This window comes from Symsagittifera roscoffensis, chromosome 2 (genome assembly GCF_963678635.1).
Source record: "Symsagittifera roscoffensis chromosome 2, txSymRosc1.1, whole genome shotgun sequence".
Lineage (NCBI taxonomy): Eukaryota > Metazoa > Xenacoelomorpha > Acoela > Convolutidae > Symsagittifera > Symsagittifera roscoffensis.
In genome coordinates this window covers 67,812,030-67,838,324 of record NC_087063.1, presented here as the reverse complement: position 1 = coordinate 67,838,324, position 26,295 = coordinate 67,812,030, and the positions used below count along the sequence as shown (strand labels likewise).

At 36.0% G+C, this 26,295-nt stretch overlaps 2 protein-coding genes across 2 annotated transcripts in view; both read right to left on the bottom strand.

Annotated features, from left to right (window-relative positions):
- LOC134840251 (tubulinyl-Tyr carboxypeptidase 2-like) overlaps positions 1-26,295 on the bottom strand; it is a 295,321-nt gene that overhangs the window by 2,660 nt on the left and 266,366 nt on the right. The window contains exon 2 of the mRNA XM_063855998.1: positions 1,091-1,329. Within this exon, the coding sequence (XP_063712068.1) occupies positions 1,091-1,304 (214 nt within the window). The 5' untranslated portion in view covers positions 1,305-1,329. The remainder of the gene's footprint in view (positions 1-1,090; positions 1,330-26,295) is intronic.
- LOC134839876 (enoyl-CoA delta isomerase 2-like) lies at positions 8,659-15,220 on the bottom strand. The gene is made up of 3 exons (XM_063855500.1): positions 14,695-15,220; positions 9,432-9,632; positions 8,659-9,071 (listed from the first exon to the last, which is right to left on the bottom strand). Exons 1-3 carry the CDS (start codon positions 15,005-15,007, stop codon positions 8,659-8,661), a joined length of 927 nt encoding a protein of 308 aa, XP_063711570.1. The 5' UTR covers positions 15,008-15,220.

Genomic DNA, 26,295 nt, shown 5'->3' with positions numbered 1-26,295 from the left:
TTGTTCAAGTTATTTAAATCAGCACTGCACACATAAACACAAGGATAGCCGGTTGCTGAGCAAGCAGCACAAAATATTCCGACCATATCCTTAAAACATATATTTAAAAAAGTTTTTTTTTCTACCTTTCGAAGAAAACGGAATATTTATCCTTGGGGTAGTTTATTATTCAGTCAATTTTCGACAATCGAAATAATAGTTTTGACAAAATTTTTATACTTCATTGAAAATATTGATTCCCTAAAATCAAATACAAAAGATATTCTACCTCTGATCATTTTTTGCTATGTTCAGAAAGTTTGAAAATTGCCAATTTGGCCATGCTCTGGACTAATTTATGCACGTTTTGAGCATGTTATTCATAATACTGAAAGCGTAACGCGAATTATTCATGCGTGGCGAATTATCCCGCCCAGCAAAATCATTCCAAATTGAATTGAGGCAAGCTAATCAGTCTAATTAATTTCTTACAACTCAAAAATTTTTTACACTTGATCTTGGATTTTGTCCAAAATTTAAAATTTTTCAATAGTTTCTTTTCCCAAATATTATTCGATATGGATTAAGGGGCAGTCAGAAGATTCAGGGCAGTGTTGTTTAAGTTAGTGTCATTTTTGCCCATCCGTGATGTGATCATTTTTTGTAAGCTTAAATTTGGAATGTAATAAACCTAAGGCAACCACACTAGCTTTGCAAATAATAAATTAGAAAAAGTTGAACCAAATTGCGTAAAAATTATGCATTTCAAAAATCTCGCGAATTTTCTGAAATGCGATTATAATTAATATACTGTTGTATGAAACAAATAGCTTTTTTCGGCTCGATTGATGAATTAAAAAAAATATAAAGTGTGTTAACTTATTACTAATCAAATATCAAAGCACATGTAAATATGCTGCTAAAACAGCCTACTGGTTCAAAAGTGTCAACCAAAGTAGTGCTTTTTTGCGACTTGGGTTGGAAAAAAATATGCATCGTTATACCAAATTACGCTACGCACGTCTAATTATGCACTATAAAGAGCTATTACAAAACTAAGAGCAATATATATTTTATTCACTTTTCAAAATATTTCATTCACATTTCTTACCTTCTTCTGCGTCGTCATTGTCATCATCCTCATCGTCCCGCAGGTCGCCTCGAGAGTAGCTTTTGCTTAAAGTTGCCACCCGTCCGGCATTTGAGCTGCGAATGGGGTTGCGATAAGTGAGGAGCTCTGCCGTCACCGTCTCTGCCTCCCGACTGCTGGTGGGCAGGGCAGGAGTGGAACAGGCTGACTGGAGGGTTCCCGATTTGGACACCATTACCACCAACTCATTCAACCCATCTGAAAGCGTTTGCTAATTGCTCAAGTTCATCAGCTTTGAGATCCTGATTATAACTTTGATCACGCTTGATATGTGGTTATCAATATGTTTATATGTTTTATGGCAGCTTTTTTACATCACTACTACAATTAATGTTTATCTAATAAATAAAAGTAGCATGATATTTACATGGTATTTATCTTTTTTCCCTCCAGTTGCTCTTTCAACTCAATACAAAAAATTCAAAAGGAGAACTTTTATTTTACTTTTCGGATTCAAAAGGAGAGAAGTTTATTGAATTTTTGGTTCGATGGCTGCCTTTATTATCGGTTCAGGCAGAGGTAACATTTCAGTCTTGTTCACTTGAAGGGCAACTGCTTCAGGGATGTTGCGCTGAAATATTGAAACCGTTCAATTTATATGCAGGAATAAATTTAAAAAGTTTGCAATTAATTAATGTTTTTATCAATTGTCAAACTACTCGTATAAAGATCAAAAGAACTGACTTGATCCCGTTTTTCTGTACTAGACTGCACTCAATTATCATATTTTGAATCTCAAATCGCAGTTATATCGAATTTGCTCAAGGAAGAGCCCCCGCAAAACAGAGGAGAACCCCCCGCAACACAAATCGTTTTCTTCATAGAGAACCCCTCCTAGAATAATGACCCCTCCAAATTTGTGAAGGGAGTGTCTGCATGGTTCCCACCTGAATTTTTGAACCATAAAATAATTACCCAAAATTTTTGAAAAAAATATCAATTTCGAGAGGACCAAATTGACAAAACTGCCTTTTCACCGCAAAAAAAGGTCGTCTGGATTAAATTACTAAAACTCTATGCCAAGTTCAATGTTCAAGAAAACTTTTGGCTCGATTTTGTCATAATATTTATCAGAATTGATCCAAATTTGCCGGACCCCCCTGAAAAACATCTTTTTTGTTCAAAAAATGTCCGACCCCTGCGAATTACCTACTGCAGAGTAGCGTTTAATGATTTATATTTTTATGAAAAAGATCCCTTTTTCAAAAAAGTTCGCATTCAAGTAATTAAAAAAAACATAGCCAATCGAAGATTGGAAAAGAGTAATGAATGCAAGCAAACATAAAAAACACTGACATACTTGAAAAAATCTGTTGTTGAAAGAAAGTTTCGAATTTTAAAGAAAAAAACAGATGTCCTTTAAGCTTTTTGAGTTTCTATAACAATTCATGATTGGCACTTTTCTGATAACATTAGTCCAACTTAAGATAACTGGATCAATAGGTAAAGTTTTTATTCCGCTGGAAATCTTAAAATTAAATTGCACTTTCGAAACTAGAAATTGTTCGTTTTTTCGCGCCATTTCTATCTACGTTAGTATTTGGAGATTGCTATTGACGCAACTTTCAGCAGATGAATTTCAGTTGAACTCAAAAAGCATATATACCTAAGTGCATTGATAAATGTATCAATATGTGTGAATGCACACCTGTAGTTATTAGAGACTTTTCCTGAAAAAAAAAAACAAAAAAGAAAAATCAGCAAGACCTATATAAGAGTCTGAACTACGTTCATTACTCTTAATCAAAAAATTGCAGAAAGATGTTTCCGTACGAACGATTAATTACCTGAAGGCATCGTCAGTCAGAACTACTTTCTCAAAGAAAGACAAATATCGTGATTTGAAGAAAAAGCTTAAAACATTTTGTTATTATACGAGGAAAAAAACTGATAACCGTTTTCTGCGCTCGCGCTATTTCATCATAATTTGAACTGTAAATTTAATTATTTAAAAGAATAAAGCTTTCTTGCAGCATCCCGTAGGTTGCAGTAAATGTAAGTAGTGAGGATCTCTGACGTCACTGTTAGCTCTCTGGGGTGTTGAAGCTGATTATAGTTTATTCCGGGAATAAACAGGATCATATCACGGGAAAACTACCAAAAATAGAGCCTGCAATGAGACTATGGGGTAGTTATCCTTTAAGCTGTTAAATTTGCGGCCATTTGTAATTAAAAGCTGTTTTTTCTTGTCCTTCGACCCTGTCTGACGCTCAAGCGTGGCACTTGATTTTGCCTCGGAGACAAGCTAATATAAACTCAGTAACACTAAAATAAATTAATTAGCTAGAGCGCGGAAGACCACGTTAATTAGTTTTTTCGTAAATTTTCAAAATGTTTTTAGCTGTTCCTTCAAATCTCGATCTTTTTCTTTAAGAAACACACACCAGTACACGATGCCTTCCTTTTTCGTGGTCGAAACTCGGAGCAACACATTAAAAAAACCAGTTGGATAGTTCTGCGCTTTGGACCAGATACGAGCAATTGCGTTATTATCAAGTCTAACAATATGCTTTTTCCGAAGACTTTCATTTCCCTTTGTTGTGCTTATTATTTTATAGCGTTAACACAAGAAGTCGAACCCAACCTGTATGTATTCCAAAAACGTGGATGCTGAGCTGCCTGTAATGTGTCGGACATTCATCTGTACTGTGTGTGTCCTCACTTCATATTGCACTTTGGCCCTCTTGTGCACGTGTCTGCTCTTCAGAAGAGTGATCATGCGTCTACTCCTCGGAAGCGTCACTGGCTCCTCAAAGTCCAAATCTAGAAAGTTTTACTGTTTTTATGTACGTTCCGTGCGAGACAGTTAAATCAAATTAGTATTCCGCATAGTTTTCCTGGAATGATAACATTTCCTATTAAAATGCTTCTAACAAGCACGTCTCCATTAATCAATCGGCTCGCAAAAAAATAGTTAATGCTCTGATCAAGCTATTCAAGCAAGGAAGCATCAAAAAATTCAAACATATTTTAAATCGGTTTGAAAAATTTTAAATTTCACAGAAGAAGTTTATTATTTCAAGCCATTTCTTAGACTGCATCGGTTTGTGATAAGTTTAGGTTGTTTCCAAGCAAGCTATTCAAACTAAGAAACGTTGAAACATTTAAAGTTCTTTCACAGGCTGAATCAGTTCGCGAAAAACTTAAAATATTATAACCAAGCTATTCCATTTATGAAACTTTCAATTTTTTCAAAACACCGAACCAGTTAGTAAAAATTCGAAACTTTTCTGAGCAAGGTATTCAAGCCATGAAATTTGAATTAGTTTAAATGTTTCCATAAACCGAATCAGATTGCGAAAAACGTTAAGTTCTTCTAAGCAAGCTATTCAAGGAACTTCGAAAAACTTCAAGATGGTTTGTAGAACTAATCGTTTTGCGAAAACTGAAAGTTTTCTTATAGAAACTATTCAAGCAAAAATTTTAAATTGTTTCAAAAATTCAAATCGTTTCATAGTGCGAATCAGTTCGCAAAAATTAAGTTTTTCTAACAAAGCTATTCAAGTGAGGAAACTTTAAAAAATTTCAAGTTAATTCGTAGAGCAAATAAAATGGCAAGAAGTTAACTTTTTAGTAAGCAATTCAAGCTACAAAACTTGAATACATTTCAAAGTATTTCATGAACTGAATCAGATAGTAACAAGCTTATTTCTGTAATGGAGCCACTCACGCGATGAAATACTGAAGTTGTTCAAGCTATTTCCTAGAGCTAACTGGTTCGCGCAAACACAAGCGTTTCCTTGCAAGCTATTAAGCAACTTGAAAATATTTCAACGTAGTTCATAGAGCGAATCAGACCACAAAAAATCGAACTTTTCTGAAGCACGCCATTCAGGACATAAAACTTCAAAAAAAATTTGGAGGCCAAATTAGCAAGACCTGAGGCTACTTTGGCATCACTCATAAGGCTGAGATTTTCAAAATTTGTAAGTTTGAAGTTTCTTAAAATCATTAAAAAAACATCAAGTCTTGGAAGCTAATAGTATTTGAGCAGTCAATTTTTATAAGAGACAACAATTGAAATTCTTAAAATAACCCTGACAGCTCCTCACTGCAGGGTTAAAATTTTCAAATTTTGCATTAGCCATTCAAATCTTGAAATTGAAAATTCTATCGAAGTTTCAAAAACTTAAGCTCAAATTTTTCCAGATTTCAGGCTGTTTAAAATTTTTCGATTTTTTTTAGTTTCATAAAATCGTCCATATATTCTAGGTTACCAGCTTATGAAAGGTTAAATTTTGGCATTGGAATCTCAACGCTAGACTGCAATCCCGTTAGCATAAAATCACGGGTACAAATTTTTCAAAACCTTTTAAAAACATTCAGAATATCTTCAATTTCTCCTAAGCTGCGAGCTTCAGTGAAAAAAACTAAACCATGCCCTCCCTCCCCCGATAAAATGCAAGTACAGGTACAAACCGTAAAAATTCGAAACTTTTCTGAGCAAGGTATTCAAGCTATGAAATTTGAATTAGTTTAAATGTTTCCATAAACCGAATCAGATTGCGAAAAACGTTAAGTTCTTCTAAGCAAGCTATTCAAGGAACTTCGAAAAACTTCAAGATGGTTTGTAGAACTAATCGTTTTGCGAAAACTGAAAGTTTTCTTATAGAAACTATTCAAGCAAAAATTTTAAATTGTTTCAAAAATTCAAATTGTTTCATAGTGCGAATCAGTTCGCAAAAATTAAGTTTTTCTAACAAAGCTATTCAAGTGAGGAAACTTTAAAAAATTTCAAGTTAATTCGTAGAGCAAATAAAATGGCAAGAAGTTAACTTTTTAGTAAGCAATTCAAGCTATAAAACTTGAATACATTTCAAAGTATTTCATGAACTGAATCAGATAGTAACAAGCTTATTTCTGTAATGGAGCCACTCACGCGATGAAATACTGAAGTTGTTCAAGCTATTTCCTAGAGCTAACTGGTTCGCGCAAACACAAGCGTTTCCTTGCAAGCTATTAAGCAACTTGAAAATATTTCAACGTAGTTCATAGAGCGAATCAGACCACAAAAAATCGAACTTTTCTGAAGCACGCCATTCAGGACATAAAACTTCAAAAAAATTTTGGAGGCCAAATTAGCAAGACCTGAGGCTACTTTGGCATCACTCATAAGGCTGAGATTTTCAAAATTTGTAAGTTTGAAGTTTCTTAAAATCATTAAAAAAACGTCAAGTCTTGGAAGCTAATAGTATTTGAGCAGTCAATTTTTATAAGAGACAACAATTGAAATTCTTAAAATAACCCTGACAGCTCCTCACTGCAGGGTTAAAATTTTCAAATTTTGCATTAGCCATTCAAATCTTGAAATTGAAAATTCTATCGAAGTTTCAAAAACTTAAGCTCAAATTTTTCCAGATTTCAGGCTGTTTAAAATTTTTCGATTTTTTTAGTTTCATAAAATCGTCCATATATTCTAGGTTACCAGCTTATGAAAGGTTAAATTTTGGCATTGGAATCTCAACGCTAGACTGCAATCCCGTTAGCATAAAATCACGGGTATAAATTTTTCAAAACCTTTTAAAAACATTCAGAATATCTTCAGTTTCTCCTAAGCTGCGAGCTTCAGTGAAAAAAACTAAACCATGCCCTCCCTCCCCCGATAAAATGCAAGTACAGGTACAAAATTAAGAATTTAAAATAAAAATTTTAAGTTTCTAGAACTTCATGAAAGATTCGTACAATTTTCCGTATATCCTACACTAAGAGCATCTGGAAGCCAACGTTTTGGCGTGAGAACTGCAACACTAAACTACATTCCCGCTAGCATTCAAGTACATTTACAAAATTTTGGGCCTTGCTACAAAGGCCTTGCGGCTATCGATAATCAGCCTTTGAAACATTTAGTCGGTATTTTTTACATTTCAAAAAAATTGCTGGAAAAATTCACCGTTTAATCCTATTTTTAGCAATATCATTTAGGTTAACCCATTGATCAAGTATGATAGTTCAAACTACCAAAACTTCCAAAAGTATTTTTTGAAATATATATATCTCGATTTCTTATTAGTTTAACTAATGAATAATAACAAAAAATTATTCATAAAAACCACTGGAAATAAAGAGATCTTACCAAAACTGTATGACTAAGAGAGAAAATCAGTTCTGAGACTATTCTGGCTATATAATAGAGCACTAACCTAAATGATGACAGGTCATTTTGAGAAAGGTCACGTAGCTGTTGATGACTTCTTTGTCTTGACCTTTGATCATCAGTTGCACTTGAGAGTATAGCTCATCGGGTTCCAAAATTTCCCCGGCCTCATTACCAGACGAAAAATTTCGCCAAAAGTTGCTTTGATTTAATTTCTGATAATAATTAGGTGATAGAGGCAGAGAACGTGGCTTATATTTCCGTGGCACAATCTGAAGAACAGATTCCGAAAAAAATGACCGAACGCAGGATAATCTACAGAATCCGAGAAGACAAGTTGGCCTGTAAGCCATCTTCACCTGAAATAAATTGTTAAAACAATTATCTATAATTGAAGCAAAACCGACTTACGCAACATTTGTTATTGGAAAAATTTTACTGACGACAAGCTTCGCTTCGCATCACATGCGATACAGAAGAGGAAAAAATGATCACACGAAAACCCATAAGTTTTTGAAGCTATAAGAAATCTGCAAAACGACCTCTCCAGAACTCACTGTGCAGAACACAATCACAGGCGTCAAATAAGTAATCCGAAACATTTATCGAGCGGCAACTAAAGCGTTGAGTAAACTGACGATGAGGCGAAAACAAAATTTTTGTCATAAAAAACTTGAAAATTATGGAATTCTAATATTTTAGCCCCCCACCGGAAACACTCAAAATTATCAAAGTCTACTTTTCCATCCACACGACTTAAAATTAGCTTTAAACGACACAACATACGCCTCATTAAATTTTTAACCGAAATAGAAAATAAATTACAAAAAAACATAGCCAAGATACTTGGAAAAAGTCAATCAACGCAAGTAAACATAAAAGACGACTGACTTGTTTTTTGAAAAAAAATCAACTTTCGAAGCTCGATAAAAAAATAGATGTTCTTAAAGCTCTTTGAGCATCTAGAGCATTTTATGATTGACATGTTAAGACAAAATTAACCCTATTTGAGAAAACTGGATCAAACGTAAATTTTTTTATTTGGCTGGGAAATCTGATAATTAAAATTCATGTTCGAAATTAGAAGGCGAGTAAGTTTTTCATGGCCTTTAAATTTTCGCTAAAAATGGACTGAACTTAAAAAGAAACCGAAATTTAGACTTTTCAAAAAACAAAAAATCAAACTACGTTCATCAACTCAAACGGAAAATTTCCAGCTTGAAAAAAAAACAGGATTCAACAGGAAATTTTCCATTCCAGGCGTAGACTTTAACTCTAGACCACGTGTTCCCGAGATGCTAAAAAACTTTGTATAAACCAAGGAACAAAGTGATTCAATTGATTTTGTTAAACAAGTCAAGCTGAAAAAAGTCCGTATTCTGATTTAATAACGTTGCTAATTGCAAGCTTAATAAATTTTAAGGAATAATAATATCTATTTTTTAAACATTTTTGCAATTTTATGTTTAAACTGTTCAGACAAAAACGAATCTCTGAACATTTCACATTCAATTCTGTTTCTTTCCTTCAGTAATTTCCTCTTTTCGTCAAAACTGAGTGCCTTCACTTTCATCATTCCTTCGATGTTCAATTTCGTTAAAACGTGATCAATCTTTTCTTCGCATTTCTTTTCAAACATTTCGTCTTCAAATACATCAGTTAGGAGTCCAAACTCTTTCGCTTCGTGTGCAGAAATTCGCTCTCCCAACATCATTAATCGATTTGCCCTTGAGTTGCCTAGCAATTGGGGAAAAACTAGAGAGGAGCATCCTGCTGGGTTAAGGCCAATTGTAACAAAAGGAGTGAGGAAGAAAGCTCTTTGTGTTGCATAAGCTACGTCACACAGACCTACACGTAAAAAATATGTCAGTTTGAACAAAACCTTTTGACAAATAGCTTACTAATCTAAAACAAGTTTCAGCTCCAGTATAAAAACAATTAGGCAAAATATAACAATGTCTGCGCCGATGAGTGAAAGGTTCAGCAGCAACTCCTGATTGGTCAAAAGCAACTCACAGCAAACTCAGCTGATATCACGCAAGCTTTGGGAGCACTAGATAGCATGTTCAATTCCAGCTAGAAACATTTTTTATAGGTGGCCATTGCTTCATTCATCACCAAGAATTTTTTGAGCGATAAGTAAACAATTACTCAAGCTAATCATCACCCTTAACTGCGTTGTGTGATCGATACTAAATTTTAACTCACCTAAAATAACTGTTCCCAGACCAATTCCAGGACCATTGGCCAGAACAAACAGAGGCTTTTCATGGTCTATAGCAGCATCAAACAAGTAACGAATAAGAAGGTGGTTTTCATCTGCAAATGCTACCCTCTCTTCTTCGCTCATTGACGGGACGCCAGCAAAATTTGCCAAGTCAAGCCCACTTGTGAAATAGTCTCCGGCACCTAGCCAACGAAAGAACTTTAATCCAAGTATGTTTAGCTAGAGCTTTCATGAAAATAAGAATCGGAGAACACTATGTAATCATGTTTTGTGGGGGATAACATACACTACTACTATTATACAAAATCGGTTCAGCACAAAAGTGTCGCACAACAGAAAATGATACTGCTACTTTTTGCACACGCATTGTTTCCCTGTTGCACAAGGACATGTTTCGCTTTGTTGTACAGTCCCACTGGCCCATCTACGAAACCATCATTTGGCCCAGTTATGTCCGAAAAATGATTTCAGATTTTCCTGAGAGAAATTTTTCGTGGTCGAAATTTTTTTTGGGTCCATACAATAGCAGAAACCGTTCTTTTTTATTTCGCATTGGAATTCAAGTAGTATAACGGTTTTGCTTCCATTTATTTCCTTATCCCAGAGAATGGACAAAAACCTTTTCATTGCAGTTATCCAAAGATGACTTTCATGTCGAAACTTTGGAGAAGTAGACAAAAAAACGGGTAATTTCAGGGCATCCTATATCATTCTACACCATTGAAAGAGCTACCGTAAGCATCAATCTAACTGATATTCCATTTCGGCGAAAAATTAGCTTGCAAAACAGTAGCGCAACGCCTTCAAAACAACATGTCATATACTTTAACATCTTTGAAAATAGGGTTGCTTAGCGTTTCGGTAGGTTGGCATGAAAATCACTCTATCGATAAAAAAAACTTCAAAAAAATTTAGAAGTAAAATCAGTTTCAGAACTATAATTCTGAACACTTCGATCAAAATCTTTTGTTTCTTTTGCAACCTTTGGATTTTACCCAATTCTTTAATTTGAGCTTGATCTTCTTCGAATGACAAAATAGAAAAGTTGTTTAGAAGAACGTCGATCAACTCACCAAAAGAGGGGGTATAGATGTCATATGATGTCACTTTTCGTCCGGCTTATAGAGTGCCGATTTAAAGTTTAAACGATTAGACAAAAAGTGACGACTAGACAAAGAGTAAAGAGAACAAAAGTTGCTTAGAAATTCATCAGAAATACTATGGTACAATTTTTTCTCCTAAATTCTCAACCAAATTTTTACCCCAAAAATGGGTCATTTTGTCTTTTTTCAATTAATCGAAAATTACACTGAAGCTATTTTGTTAATTGATGAGAAATATATATCACAAGAAGCCTCATACACAGCCCAACTAAGTTCCATAAAGATTAAATCTCCGAAAACTTATAAAGCCCAACGAATTTCCATAATGATTAAATCTCCAAAAACTTGAGTAAATTTTTTCAAATTTGTTTTTAAGCAAAGATTCTGGGTTTTATATAGAAAAAAATCACATTTCTTGACTATCAAGCAGAAATATTTTCTCTTATACAGGTTTTTGGAGATTTAAGCCTTCTAGAACTTTGTTGAGCTGTGTATGAGGCTTCTTGTGATATATATTTCTCTTGTGAAACATATTAATTCTGGCAATATTCTAAGCAACTTTTGTTCTCTTCATTTTTTGTCTTATCTTGACCCAATTTGAGAAAAACGCGTTTGAAATTTCTAAATTTGTTCATTTAGTCCAGTTAATTTAAATCAGCAATTTATACTCAGCTCATTTCCGTTTGGTTTATACTTCGGTTGGTTTATTTACTCTCAAGTTGATAGCTCTCTTACTATAAAAGTTGATTCACTTTTCGTCCTAACAGCAACTAATTTATGAAAAAACTTGCTAAATTTTTCAGTGTAGTTCGATTTCAATTTTTGTATATATTAGTATTCAACATACAACTTTTTTTGTGACTAGGAAAAGTATTGCATCCAGCTAGTTTTTAATGGCTTCATACCAGTTATCGACTATTCGGAGCAGTCTTGGCGTGAGGGTTGAAAATGTTCATCGACATGCAGCGAATAAATCTCGAGCCCTAAAATCCATTGATGTTGATACCTAATCTAGCCTCATCATCAGTAGTTGATAAATTGATCAAAATTTCCTCGAAACGGCTGGAATTCAAACTCATCTTCAATTTAAACTAGACACCTTCCATCAGTTTTGCCTCGGTTTCTCTAATTTTGTTGTCTTAAATGAGTATTCCCAACTTTCGCGCAGTGAGAGCAATGCTCCGTTTTGAATTAGTTTCTGCCTGCACAGGTATTAGCAGCGATGACTGTTAACTATCTGTAAAGCAGGTACGTCTCATCAATGAGTTTTAAGATAACAAAGCGATGCTTTTTCTTTTAACATCACTATCTTCGCTTCGGCTTTTCCTGATATATTACCTCTTATTTAAGTTTTGTTTTGGTTTTCTGAGTGATCATTTAAGAATGTTTTCTTAGTGTTGAAAAGCTGCTTTAGACAACTGACATCAAGAAATATCGATCTTTTTCTCGATCATGATAATTACCAAAGGCTTTTTGATGTCGAGGCCGACAATTATAATTGGCACTGAATCATTGTTCCGACCATTGAAAATGGGGACGAACTTTGTATTCGGGCGTGCTTTAGTTTTTGTTCCCGATCATCGAAAAACTAGGGAGGAACTTTGTATTCGGGTGTGTTTTAGTTTTTTTTCCACGCAAAATCAGGTACCACAAATAATCATCGAACTGGGTTGCAAAATATATCATATTGAAGCCCTTTCAGTCGTGATTCGGACCACATAAAAAATTGTCCCAGTCTCGAGAAAAACCGGTCGAAATTTTTGATTTTTCGTCTTAACTCGAGCGAATAAAGCAAGCGAGCAGGCTTACAACAGCTGAATTATGCCTAATTTAAGACCTTAAAACTTTCAGCAAATAAAACTAGTTTTTGGAGTTTTTTTAGCTTCATTTCGGGAAACAAAAACATTTTTTCTTTTAATTTTGTTTTTAGTTTTTCTTGTCATTTTTCTACAAAATTTTTTGTCCAATTTGCCTATATTACTATGACTGTGTAATATGCCTAAATTACATTTTTACGTCAGATCCTTTTATCAAACCAAGCAGAAAAAACTATATTTTTCTCTTTTTTTTTCATTTTATTGCACGCAAAATCAGGCACCAAAAACAATCAACTGACAGGGTCGAGTGATATATCGCACTAAAGCCTTTTTAGTCCTGATTCGAACGACATTAAAAATTTATAAACATTTCTCTCAATGTCAAGAAAAATCGATCAGAAATTTGTTTTTTTTTTAGTCTAATTTCGAGCGAATAAAGCGAGCGAGCAGGCGTAGAATTAATTTTTTTAGAGAAGAAAGATAAAACAACTCACGACCAGAAAATTTAAATTTGCTTTAGCTAAATTAATTTTTGAAGTTTTTAGAGCCATTTGAAGATTCAAAAATCTGCAAAAAAAAATTTTTAAACGTTTTTTTTCCACTCATATTTTGACTAAAACTTTTGTCCATCTAGGCAATTTAACTAAGAGTGCAAATATGCTATATTTTGGGCTTTTTTAATCAAACCACGCACACAAAAAAAACGACATCAATTGAAAAAAATATAATAAAATTATAGAAGATCTTTTCGTGACCTTTACACTTTTGCTGTTCGATAGTGGAATTTGTCCGGTAGTGGAATTTGTCCTTTTAACAAAGGAAATGAGTTGAACTAAAAAAACACAGAGGTGGAGCTAAGCTTCCCACCACTTGCAATACAAAAATAAAATTGCATAAAATTGCATAAACATGAGGGTCAACTAGCAAAGAGAACTTCGGATTATGTTGACGTTGAAGAAGGAACTGGAAAAACGGAAAAATCTATATATATGAACTTCATTTCTGAGGCGAAATAGGGTTGACTTTGAGCATTCGAACAATTGAAGCCAAAATCTTATCGACCGCATAAATAAAATCGGAAGTTTGTAAGAAACACAATAATAGGTAAATAAGCAGACAAAATTAAAGCCGACAGCCAATCGGCTGAAAATCAACAAAAATTTTTCGCCAATATCTTCTTAAAGGAAAAAATAAATCTACTGCCCACATATTATCTAAAAGGCCTTTAGACTGTACTGAATACATGGTGGTATACATATTCGGAAACTAAACCGACAGCTTAATCGATAAGCATTAAGCCAAAAAACCAGCAAACATAATAATATCGAAGCTATAATCATCCATACAACTAAATCGATCAAAATGAATGAAGATAGTTTCGAACAAAAATAGGGTCAAATAAAAGAATCCAAAATAGCATCTGAAGAAAAATTTACTAAGCGGTAGCAAAGCCAAAACGATCTGAGCAGAAACTTTCACGGCAAAAAAATTCGAAAAGATTTGAAACTAAATTAAAAAATTAAAGTTACCCTAACAAACAAAAAATTAACATTTTCCACTCATTAAGCAGCGCAATATGAGAACACTAAGCCGATGTAATTAGGCCGAAACCTACCAAGCCAAAAAAAGGACAAAACAATTATAATAATAATCTTAATAATCACGAATCGAGTTGGTAAAATTACAACTCCAAAAGGACAGATATTAAAAATGCGAACATACTCATGTCTGTTACAGTATTTCCAACAGAGAGGATCAGTAGATGAGGGATTCCATGGAGATGAGCCCTGTGAACAAAGTTATTAAAGGTAAAAATGCGATTGCAATATCTTTGCTGATCACAAGGTTGAAGAAACCAAAAGCCAAACTGCGAATAATCAAATTTGAGCGTAGACAAATTTTAAGACTTTCCTCAAAAAACGAACAAAAATTTCAATACCAATATAAGTCTTCACTGCGTTCATTGACTCTTATTAGTAAAACACAAACTTCAGGACTTTTGTTTAATTTCAACTACTTCACTTGTTTACAATACAGTTACATCACATACCAAACATAGGCGCAGCTGCACTTTGCAAGCAAAAGCAAGAAAACGACATGGGTTAGCTCTAAAAATATAAACAAGAAAAGGTAAAAATAAGCCCTGAAAAACAAAAACATTCCTTTGTGCAGGATTCTAGCCCCCGACCTGGCGATTTGAGTTTCACATTCAGATGGTAAAGTGCCAATGCTGTGCAGTCAAGTACAAATATTTATATCAGCCAATGAGAAACATTGAAACTTTCATAAAGGAAACAAATTTAAATGTGCAGTATTTATTTTACCTGTGAAGGTAGTTATCTTCACATTGGGATTTTGATTCGCCTCTTTGAACGCGTTCCCAATCTCTTCAAACATCTTCCAGGTCAGGGCGTTTTTCCGCTTATCATTGTTAATTTCAATTCGAAAAACGCCATTTGAAACTTCGCTACGAATACAATTGGAAGAGCAGCGTTTGGTAAATGGTATATTAGCAAGTGGTAGCAACAGTTTCTTCAACATAAACGACTGAAGGGAGGAAGCTCCTCCGAAAGCTCCTTTACACAGAAGTTTCGCCATAATGCACTTCAACACAAAAATTTCATCCAGAATCTCCATCACTTTTTGCGGAACCAATTAAGACGCTGGTGAAACAAAATTGAGTTTATGCATAGGTGAAGCGGTTCTTAGCACCATTTATGACACCACACATTGATAGCATTGCAAGCGAGCAGACAGAAAATGAAAGGGAAGCCACTTGGTAAAAAAAAACACATCTACAAAAATTTCCAAATTTTCCCTGTAATGATGTTCAATTTGACAAAAATTACGCTGAGAAACACAATCTAGGTCGTTAAATAAATTTTTATCAAGTGACAACAAAACCGACAAAATTGGGTAAACTCCAGTTGATCCGAAAACAAAACTGTTGTCACCAACTGCTTTAAACTCTGAAATTCTTAATTTTACGCTCCCCTCCGAAAACACAATACAACTTTCAGCATTTTCCAAGCATCCATTATGCCAAAAATACGTGGTTGGACGCCAACCTATCAGAACACAAAATTGCCAAAATCTTTGGAAGTACGAAAAATTCAATCTCAGAAAAAACTGACGAAAAATACAACCACTAACATTAAGCAAGCTTTCAGCATTTTCCAAGCGTCCATTATATCAACAACACGTGGTTAGGCGCCAATTAATCCTGAAACAAAAAAAAACAACAAAATCATAGATAAACTTACATCATAGATAAACTTATTAAATAGATATATGCCCTAGAGCTAAATCTAAAATCGCTTCATTGAACGGAAAAAATAGCAAAGTCCTGCTGCTCTAGGTGTTGCAGGTGAAGATTTATGGTGCACTTTGTTGGCGCAAGCTCTTTTTGTGCGGCCATCGACGCATCCCCTAGAAATTTCCAACGAAAAATATTCCCCATCCAGACATCAGTAGAAGGATTGAGCATCAACCCTGCCACTAAAAAGAACTACCAGTCGATCCAGAAGAACGAAGACAAACTTATTCTGTGACACGACTTGATAAACAATACTGTGGCCCCCCACCACAGCAACAGTTGGAAACCTTGTTCAGTAGAACTACTGCTTTCGATTCTCCACGGACTGCGTCACCGGATCGCAGCAATAGTATACACAAAACGAACCAACACCACAGACATACTCAAAAGATTGAGAACATTGGGTATCCTCATTATTCCAGTAAAAAAGTTATTAACCACAAGAAAGAGAAAGAACAACAGAATCTTGCGAGATTCGAGGCAAATTCACCCGTCTTTGATCCTTGAAGAGAGACTAATCAGAACCGTCTACAGAAGTAGAAATAACTTGAAAAAGTTAGTCCTGAAGAAACGATCAAAGTCTGCTACGAAGAAGTCAAAGAAACAGTCAACGTCGAAGCGAAGGCAGAAAAAGAACAGCAAAAAATAAAGCTTTTTCTGAAATTACAAGGGTAGCTTCTTGGGACTTAATTGTCTTAGAGCGGCCCAGTAATAATCAGATTAGGGCTTAGTGTTTTTGAAGGGGAAATTACGGGGTAGCTTCTTGAGACTTCAGTGTCTCAGTGCGGCCCAGTAGTTTTCGTGAAGTTGATTTCATTAGGTAGCTTCTTGAGACTTGAGTGTTTTAGAGCGGCCTGATAAAATCAACCTTAATATGCCTCCAAAACTAAAAACTAGACGTGAAGGTACTGAATCTGGGAGTGAAATGGACGCTTGGCAATGTAAAACGTGCAATAAGACCTATGGTAACATCGATGATAAAGTAATGGAGAGTGATAAATGTCATGAACAATTTTGTACAACATGCATAAATATGCCTGACCAAGTCTACGATTACATGTGTCAACCTGAAGTCATCTGGTGTTGCAGTTCCTGCACACCGAAGGTGAAACTTTTAATTGAAGCTGACAAGAATCTAGAACCGGATACACTACGGAGCGATCTGAACAAAACAATGGCGAACCTAGACCACATGATGAACGACTTCTACAAGTTTGTAGCAGGACCAAGAGTCGTGAATCAAACTGAACAGAAACCATGGGACGTGGCCCAACAACCGAAAGTCAAGCCATTAAAAAAATTATAATGGAAGCATCTGAGGAGCAAAAAAGAGAAGAAGAAGACGACAAAAGAGGAAAAAAGACTTGATAATTTACAAAGCACCTGAGAGTACCCACCAAGATGGACATAACAGAAAGGTAGAAGACAAACAACTGATAGAAACATTTCTAGCATCGGTCGAAATGGGAAACAAAACAGCCACAAGTTTTGTCCGACTTGGGAAGAAGAACGATGAAGCCACGACAAACAGACCACTGCTAGTATCCTTTGATAACGAAAAAGATGTAAACGAGATAATGAAAAACTTGAATAAATTAAAAGATGCCGAATATAAAATCAAAAACCTGCGGATTGGCCCAAACAGGAGTCTCAAGGAACGAGAAGAAGTCAGAAGATTGATAGCAAAGGCAAAAAACTTCAATGAAAAGGAACAAGAAGACTACGTGCACCTTGTGAGGGGGTTGCAAATAATGAGAATGAAGAAAAAACCTCAAACCGGTCTTTATTAATCTGGTACACAAACATAGACACATTAACTCAAGACAAACTGCACGAAATCACGTGGAGAACGAATCAAGAAAAATGCAAGCCTGATGTCATTGCTCTAGTGAAAGGCAAACCGAAAAATTCTCGCGCAGAATGGAAGCCAGCATGGCATAAAATCCAATACTATAACATAGAAGCAAAAAATATGAACCCATCTGATCAAGGACGCGGAATTTTAGTTTATATGAATGAAAACCTTGACTACTCCTTGAGCACAAATAATTCTTCTTTCTGTGAAAACTTGTTTTTAAAAATCAAAATTGGCAGGAACATCATCAACTTTGGTGTATTGTATAGAAGTCCAAACTCAACTAAAGAAAATTACCACCAACTAAAAAATTTGATCGCCAATTTGAACGAAACACAGTCAAATGACTCAACACTAATAGTGGGAGACACAAATCTACCACAGATAGATTGGGAGGCCATGAGTACATTAAAAGATGAAAATAGCACTGAGTTCACCTTTATAGAGGCAATAAAAGACGCACTACTAACACAACATATCAAAGAGCCTACACGGCTAACTGGCAGAGACAAGGCATCACTGCTTGATGTTGTGATGTCAGATATAGTCTTAAAAGATCTAGACATCACGTTAGAGGCGCCAATCGGAAAAAGTGACCACGTCCTTGTCAAGATAGATGTGCCAGTAAACAGGATTAAATCGAATTGTAAAAACCGCAGAAACTATGAAAAGGGAGACTACCACGGGATGAGAAACCATCTAGCTGACCGAAACGTTCAGTTAAATACATGGGAAAAATTGAAAAACTGCATGAAAAAGTTAGTCAAAAAATTCGTGCCTTTAATTAAGATACGCAGCAGTGGCAACCAAATGCCGCTAGCAAGGGCGGTGCGCATGAAGATAAAAGAAAAAAAAGAAAGCCTGGAAAACATTCAAAAATTATCAAACAGCCGATAATTTAACCAATTATCAAACCAAACGAAATGAAGTTAGATCTGCCACGCGATCGGAGGCACTCACACGTGAAAAAGAAATATCATCAGAAGTTAAAACTAATCCGAAAAATTTCTGGAGTTACGTGCGCCAAAAAACTACCATCAGAGAAGCAATCCCCGCTTTAATAAAACCAAATGGTATGCTAACTGACACAGACGACGAAAAGGCAGAAGTGCTCTCAAACTTCTTTGCATCGGTTTTCACTGACGAACCCCCGGGTAACTGGGAGATCAGCCCTCCACCAACCGCCAGCATTGATGACAACCTGAAGCTAACAATGAATGACATCCGAGAAGAACTCAATCGGTTAGACACTTCAAAGTCGCCTGGACCAGATGGAATTCATCCTAGGGTACTATTTGAATTACGAGAATTCATCTTAAAACCACTTTTGATTATTTTTTAAACCTCTTGGGAGACAAACAAATTTCCCGAAAACTGGAAGTTGGCTAACATTTCTGCAATATTTAAAAAAGATAAAAAATCGATGGCAGATAACTACAGACCAATCAGTTTAACATCAATATGTTGCAAGTTATTCGAAAAGTTTGTTCGAAAGCAATTAATGGATCATTTCAATGAAAAAGGGCTAATTACAAATGCACAATACGGTTTTCGATCTGGACGTTCACTGAACTTACAACTTCTAAAAGTAATTGATGGCTTCACCAGGGCAATGGACAAACATGAAAATGTCGACGTGATATACTTGGACTTCAAAAAAGCCTTCGATTCGGTACCACACAAAAGACTAATCGGAGTTCTTAGACAGTATGGAGTAACTGGAAGAACCTTGAACTGGATAACAGACTTTCTTTCGGGACGACAACAGAGAGTGGTAATCAACGATTAAAGATCCTCATGGCAGCCAGTAAAAAGTGGGATACCCCAGGGTTTAGTACTCGGCCCAGTACTGTTTTTGATATACATCAACACAATGCCGGACAAAATAGCGTCAAAAATATATCTGTTTGCTGACGATGCGAAAATACCGTTAAATTGAAGACAAATCGGATGTAACACGCATACATGAAGATTTACAATCACTAGAAACTTTGTCAGGCCAAAGTCTTTTGTCCTTTAATATCGACAAATGTGTTCACATGACAATAGGAAACAAGAAATTGGAAATGGAGAGGATTTATAAAATCAATGGCGAAAACATTAAAGAAGTGCAACTCGAAAAAGACCTGGGTATCTGGCTTGACAACAAACTGACAATCGAAACACACATCACTAAAAAAGCCAATAAGGCAAACGGCATGATAGCAGTAATTAAGAAAAGCTTCACTAAAGTCACGAAACAAGTATTTCTAAACATCTACAAATGCTTGATACGGCCACACCTTGAATTTGCGAACTTAATCTGGCACCCAAGACTGATCAAGCAACAAAAGATCTTAGAAAACGTACAAAGAAGAGCGACGCGTCTAGTTAGTGGTATGAAAAATCTATCCTATTACGAACGCCTTAAAGAACTGAATCTATCATCGCTGGAATACAGAAGGAAAAGAGGGACAATGATAGAAATGTATAAAATCTGCTATGGTTTGTATGATAGGAATGCCACTGCGGGACTATTCGAGCGGAATGATAGGGATTCTAGAGGTAACGCATGTAAAGTAGTAGTACGTAAAGCAAACCTAGAAATGCGAAAAAATTTCTTCACGATTAGAGCACCTCTCGACTGGAACAATCTGCCACAGGAAACAGTGCAAAGCAAGACCATCGACGAATTCAAGTGGAAACTGGACAAACATTGGAAAGCAATTGGAATTGACATGTACGAATTCGAACGGAGATAGGAAAAAACATTTGAAATGACCACAAGAGGCACTGCCTAATGGTCATAAAAACTTGACTTGACTTATAGAAATTTCAACATAATTTTGAAAAAACGAAAAATTCAACCACAGAAAAACAGACAAAAACACAACCAATAACATTAAGCAAGCTTTTAGTAGTTTCCGAGCGTCCATTATTTCAACAACACGTGGTTAGACGCCACTTAACCCGGAAACAAAAAAATATTTGACATAAAAAATTCAACATATTTTTGAAAACACGAAAAACTCAATCTCAGAAAACGAAAACCTGACAATTAACACAACCAATTGCATACAGCAAGCTTTTAGTATTCTCCAGCGTCCACTAAGCTAATAACACATAATGAAACTCCAACTGATCCGAAAACAAACCGAAAGAAATGGTTGTGATAAAAGTCATATTTTTGGAAATACGAAAAATTCAATCTCAGAAAAACAGACGAAGAACACAACCAATAGCATTAAGCAAGCTTAAATTATTTTCTGAGGTTCCAATGAGCCAACAAAATGTGGTTAGACACCAATTGATCCGAAACCAAAAAATACTAAAAGAAATGGTTTTTATCAAAAAATTTAACATTTGTCACAAAAAAAATTCTTTAGATTAAAAAGTTTGAATTTTCAACTTTTTTATTAGCAACCGTCCAATTTAATAAAAACACAAATAACAATTTTTCATCCTTATACCGATGCAAAATAAGTTCACTAAACCGACAAAACAAGTGCCGTTATTACTTAGACCGAATAAAATTTCGAAGCGAAAAAAAAAACAAGAAAAAAACGGTAAATATACCAATCAGGTATAGTAATTTCATAAAGCTACAGGAGTTAATCAACGAAACTTGAGACTACAATGGAAACTAATTACAGCGCTAAAAAGTGGTAACTAAGCCGACACAACAAAAACCGACAAACTAAAATCCGACTAATCAATTTTTCCAGGAAAAAAAATCAATTTCAGACACTGAAAACAAAACAAGATCCTGCCAGGACTCCAACGCCTGACCTTAGGTTTCAAAGACAATTACCTCCACTTCTCACTTTTGATTTTATATAAAGTAAAGGTGAAAAGATTCAGGTGTTTTTGTTTAACTAGTTGTTAAACCGAAAAAAATTCATATTCCGATTTGATAACGCTTGCTAATCGCAAGCGTAAAACTCAGATTTAGAAATCTTAAAAATTACAGGAATAAAACAAAAACACTTTTCAATTAAAATGAAAGTAGCCTACAGCAAAAAACCGTGATGAAGCAACTAAGCCGACAGACATAACCAGACAAATAGCGACTTTTTTTACACGGAATATTTCACGAGCCTACGGCCTTTGCGATCCCGAGCGTAGTCGCTACCTCTAGACCCAGTGTTCCGGAGAAGCTAGAAAGTTTGATAAGACAACCTGGAAATAATGGCTAAAAATAATTTATTTCATTCCATCTAAGTAAGTACATAAATCTACTTTGAATAATAAATAAGTTGTCTAGTTTTCCAACTTCTTATAAACTGCAACTGAGAGCTTATCGCCCGGCTTCAACAGAATTTTCTGGTCATTTTCAAACTGGAGAACAATTACATTTGCATCTGTGGGTTCAGAGATGGTTGCTGATTTCGACTTAAGTATAATTTCGTGCAATATTCCAGCATGCTCCTCTAAGGCCACTCCCCGTGTGAGGAGACAACCCCCATGATTGTCTATACACATGAGACCTTCAATTTCGTTCCCCCGTTCTCTAAGAATATTATCTGCGACTAACTGAAATGCGCGATCCATGGTATTCTAAAAATATTTAAATATTTTAAAAACAACTATTTTTAAATGTTAACTTTATCAAGGTAACAATTCGCATAAAAATTTCACAAGCTGAAAACAGCTGGCAGTGATATGAAACTAAAAATTGAATCTCAGCTGTGATACTTTTTTTTTACAGTCATGAGTCACTTCATCATGTATTCCAGTCGAAATCCTTGGAATTTTTTAGATATGGAAGTGATAATGATAAAAGAAGATGACAAGTGTTTAAGTCCTTTTCAATTAAAATCGATACGGGTTACGTTTCTTCAATAAGAACACGCAACTCGACACGAGATAATATAGTATACAAGTGTTACAAGTAAAAAATTTCGTCGAAAGTTATTTTGTCATTTTGTTCCGAGTACGCAAGCGGCGTTCGCAATCTGTATTGCCAAGGAGATTCTGTTTTTAAAAGCTGCCTGCTCTGGGTTCCTCAGTGCATATGCTTAGGTTCTTACAAAGCTTGCTCAAAAAAACTTCTGTGCTGGGGCCGGCCGCGCCCTGAATTTCAAAAGCTAGCGGTTGCAAAAGATATCCATCATTTACAAGATCTTTATACTTGTCAATTTTTCGCTCTTCCGCTTCAGCGGCAGCCGTACCAGGGTTACAAACAGACCCGGCATTAATCCTACAAGGAGCTAAGGAGTCTACTACCGTTACATCCCACAAGAGCTGCTTACCATCAGCCCATGGAACGAGCGTCAAACCGTCTGGTCGCTTCTGATCGGTCCTGTAGGGGTGTCGTGGTTCTAAAACAGACGGAATGTGAGTAGATGATAGACTCTGCTTTACAAGGGCATTCAGGTTTGAATGCTTAGAGAATCTCCCTGCACTTTTGAGGCAAGAAAGACCATGCCAACCATCCTCGGTAACGTCTTTTCCGCACACGCATTTATGCCGTTCGCATATTTTTGATCCTAATCGAAGTCCTATCGCAATTCTGAGTTGTTCGTTCGACAGTTTTAACCTTAAATTTTTGCACGGGATGACGTTCAACCATCGGGAGCCAAAATCTATCTTGGAACGCGTTAAACTTTTTTACGTCCGTTGGTTCGAGTCGTAAAATCAAGCGTGCAATTTCGTTGTCAAAAATTGGCTCCGTCCAATTTTTTTGGATTTCATTTTCCGGAGCCATTTCAATTTTTCCAAGGTCAAACCACCGTTTAAGCGCATCATCATAGGTTCCATCCACATGCTCCAAACCAAAGATTTCGCTCAAGACATCTTTCGCTCCTACTGCTGAGGCTAAGAAAGCGGGTAAAGCGAGTAGACGAGCGGAAGAAACGCCCCAAGCCACCTTTGGCTGCCGGGTGAACTGCTTGTAAAAACTGGTTATAATCCATTTTCACGTTAGTGACCTTGCATAACGAATTTCTTAGTAATTTAACGTAACGTTCCAAAAAATCATTTTTGCAAAAAACAAGAGCTCGTACGCAAATAATATAGGAGTTTTGGCATGCTAAAGCAATTTTTCAGGAGGTAAAAACCATAATGGGCGTCTAGTTTGTCAATGACATCCGAGATTTTTTCAAGCACCTTAATTTTTTCGTCGAGCAATTCTTTTCGGCAAAGTTCGCCGATTGGAGATCCTAAAATGAGGAGTTCTTCTTTTGTTTTTATTTTTATTTTGGGGCATATTTTTCGAAATTGTGTTAAAATTGAATTATACTGTGTACTAATAGTCGGTCCCAAAAAACAAAGTTCACACTTCTCAGTGTTTAAGCTCTGTGACATTCGACCAGAATGGCCAAAATGCAATTTATGCAGACTTCGAGTTTTTAGCAGCGAGCCTTCCGGATTGGTGGTTATTACGAACTAAGAACGTTATTGGAACGATTGGCCAAACGGTGAGGGCTAGAATATTCTGGTATTTTAAAATTTCAAAAATTCGAATTATGACGTCATATTTCTGAGAAACGTCAGAAACGGCCATTTTGACTAAAACGAGAAAGAAAAGGAGAACAACATTAGCTGCGCTAGCAACAACAACCAAATTGAGATCGGAAAACAACAACGAGTTGCAGAGTAACAGAAGAACACTCCGAGTTGCAACTATTGTGCTGCTACAATAGTTGCAAGGCCGGTGCGAACAACGGTGAAGGGTGAGAGACGGCCTTCCGGATTAAGAGGAAGTCAAGATTAACAAGCTTGATCCAGCGGATTCATCAATCCGGAAGGGCAAAGGAATTAAAACTTTTATCCTGTTACAAAAACTTTTAGCTTCCTGTCATGACCAGACTTGAATTTAAATAATATCTGGATTCATTTTGATAGGGATGAGAAGCTAGGAGTTGGGGGAAAGGGTTGATCCATCTTCGATGGAGATGATGATTTTTATCTACTGAACAAAAACAATAGTAATATAATAAATAGTAGTGGCCTTGTTTTTAGGAGTGACCTCGTGGTCTGGGGATACTGAGACCCAGCCATGAGCTCACTATTTCTGCATGTAATCTAGTTAATTTGAGTGTTTTGACCGAAGCCGAAGGCAGTAACGTTTTTGTCGACCCGATGTTGGAAAAGACCACCGAAAAGTACTGGCTTGGTAGAGACGGTGAAAAGCATGCAAAGCTCTGTTTAGACGCTAGCCAGTCGTCTTAAGACTTAGTTTTGTTTTCCGTCGATATGTATCTTCCGGGCGAATGTTACATGTATGTTTTTATGGCGCTCCTGGGTGTTATCCTTTTTTTAACATCATGACCGGCAGAACCGTTAACGAGCACTCCGCGCCGAGCGGATGCTCACATTAACGCCCTTAATAGGCCTAAACCGCCGGGCGGAAGGGTAGTTCGGAACGCGGAAGCCTTCCGGATTACCGTGAATAGTTTTTTAACCTAGTTAAGACCGAAAATTCACGAACCAGGAAGGGTGGGGGGAATCGCGAACCCCTCATCCCCTGAGTGGTTTGTGACCAAAAACACTTAAAGATATAAGTAAAACCAAACAAAAAGTAGTATAGTACCCAAGAAAAACAAAAAACATAAAAAATTGCCGAAAAAACCAAAAACAGTAAAAAAGTAAAAAATCAGTAAAAATCATCCCCCAGACAAGATGTGATCCAACCCCCCCGTTTGTTGTTGATAGATATATTGTTGTTACAGGCATTTATATCAGTCAGGATCGTTACGATCAGTTTTGTAGCCCGTTTGTGAGGCTTGTACTGTAGGGTTATTTGAGCATTTAAGCACGTTAATGATATATTGCGCTCAATCCGGAAGGGTCAGCTGATTTGCGCTCAATTCGGAAGGGTCTTGGGAGAAGACTGATCCGGCAAGCAGTACAAGGAGCAACAAGAAGAGGCTCAACGACGACAACAATCGACTGTTGGGTATCGTTAACAAGTTTTGTAGCCCTTTTGGTACAAAAATTAAGATAATAATCTATGGGGGGCTCGACAGTGCTGCACTGTAGTGACCCTTCACCGAACTGCGAATATCTGAGTTAAGCACCTTAATTCAGATAATAAACAAACCCGGAGGGGTATAGTATTACTAATATTATTACTTATATAGCCTATATTAATAGTCTTATATCGTTTTTCAGTGAAAAACAACGAAAACAGACCGGTTTTTAGGGTCAAAATAGCGATATTTTGATCCCCCCACAAGTCGCGATTTTTGAGATATCGATATTTTTTTCAAACGGAAAAAAGCGCTAAGTTAGTGTGTTACATCGTAACTGCACTACCACAATAGATAGAACCGGTTAAGTTTAGTTCGGAAGTGGTTGGAACTATTTTGGAACCAAAAATCGAATTTTCGTGATTTTTGAGAAAACGAAACACTATAAATTTGGAAAATTTTTTGAAATTTTTGAGTTACAACAGTAAAATAGTTGTTTGGACAACGCCCACTAGTGAATCTACAAGTTTTAAAACCCGCTACCCGAAAGCCTTCCGGGTTGCAGAGAAATCGAACTTAACGTGTTTGATTTGGTGGATTCATCAATCCGGAGGGGTACAGGTAGCATAGTTTTTCGCAAAATTTTTCAGCAAAAGCGTTTTAGATCGGGTCTTTTGCATTGAACTAGAAGAGTATAGGCCTTGTGAGCTCGGATCAATACTTTTTAAGTCGAAAGGACCTGATTTGCGGAAAAAGTTAGGCGGAACCTATAAAAGAGAAAAATTTTTGAGTTTAGGAAAAAGACGTTTTGGTTAATAACTTTGGAACTACTGGGCATATCGAGTTGATCTTGGTACCAATA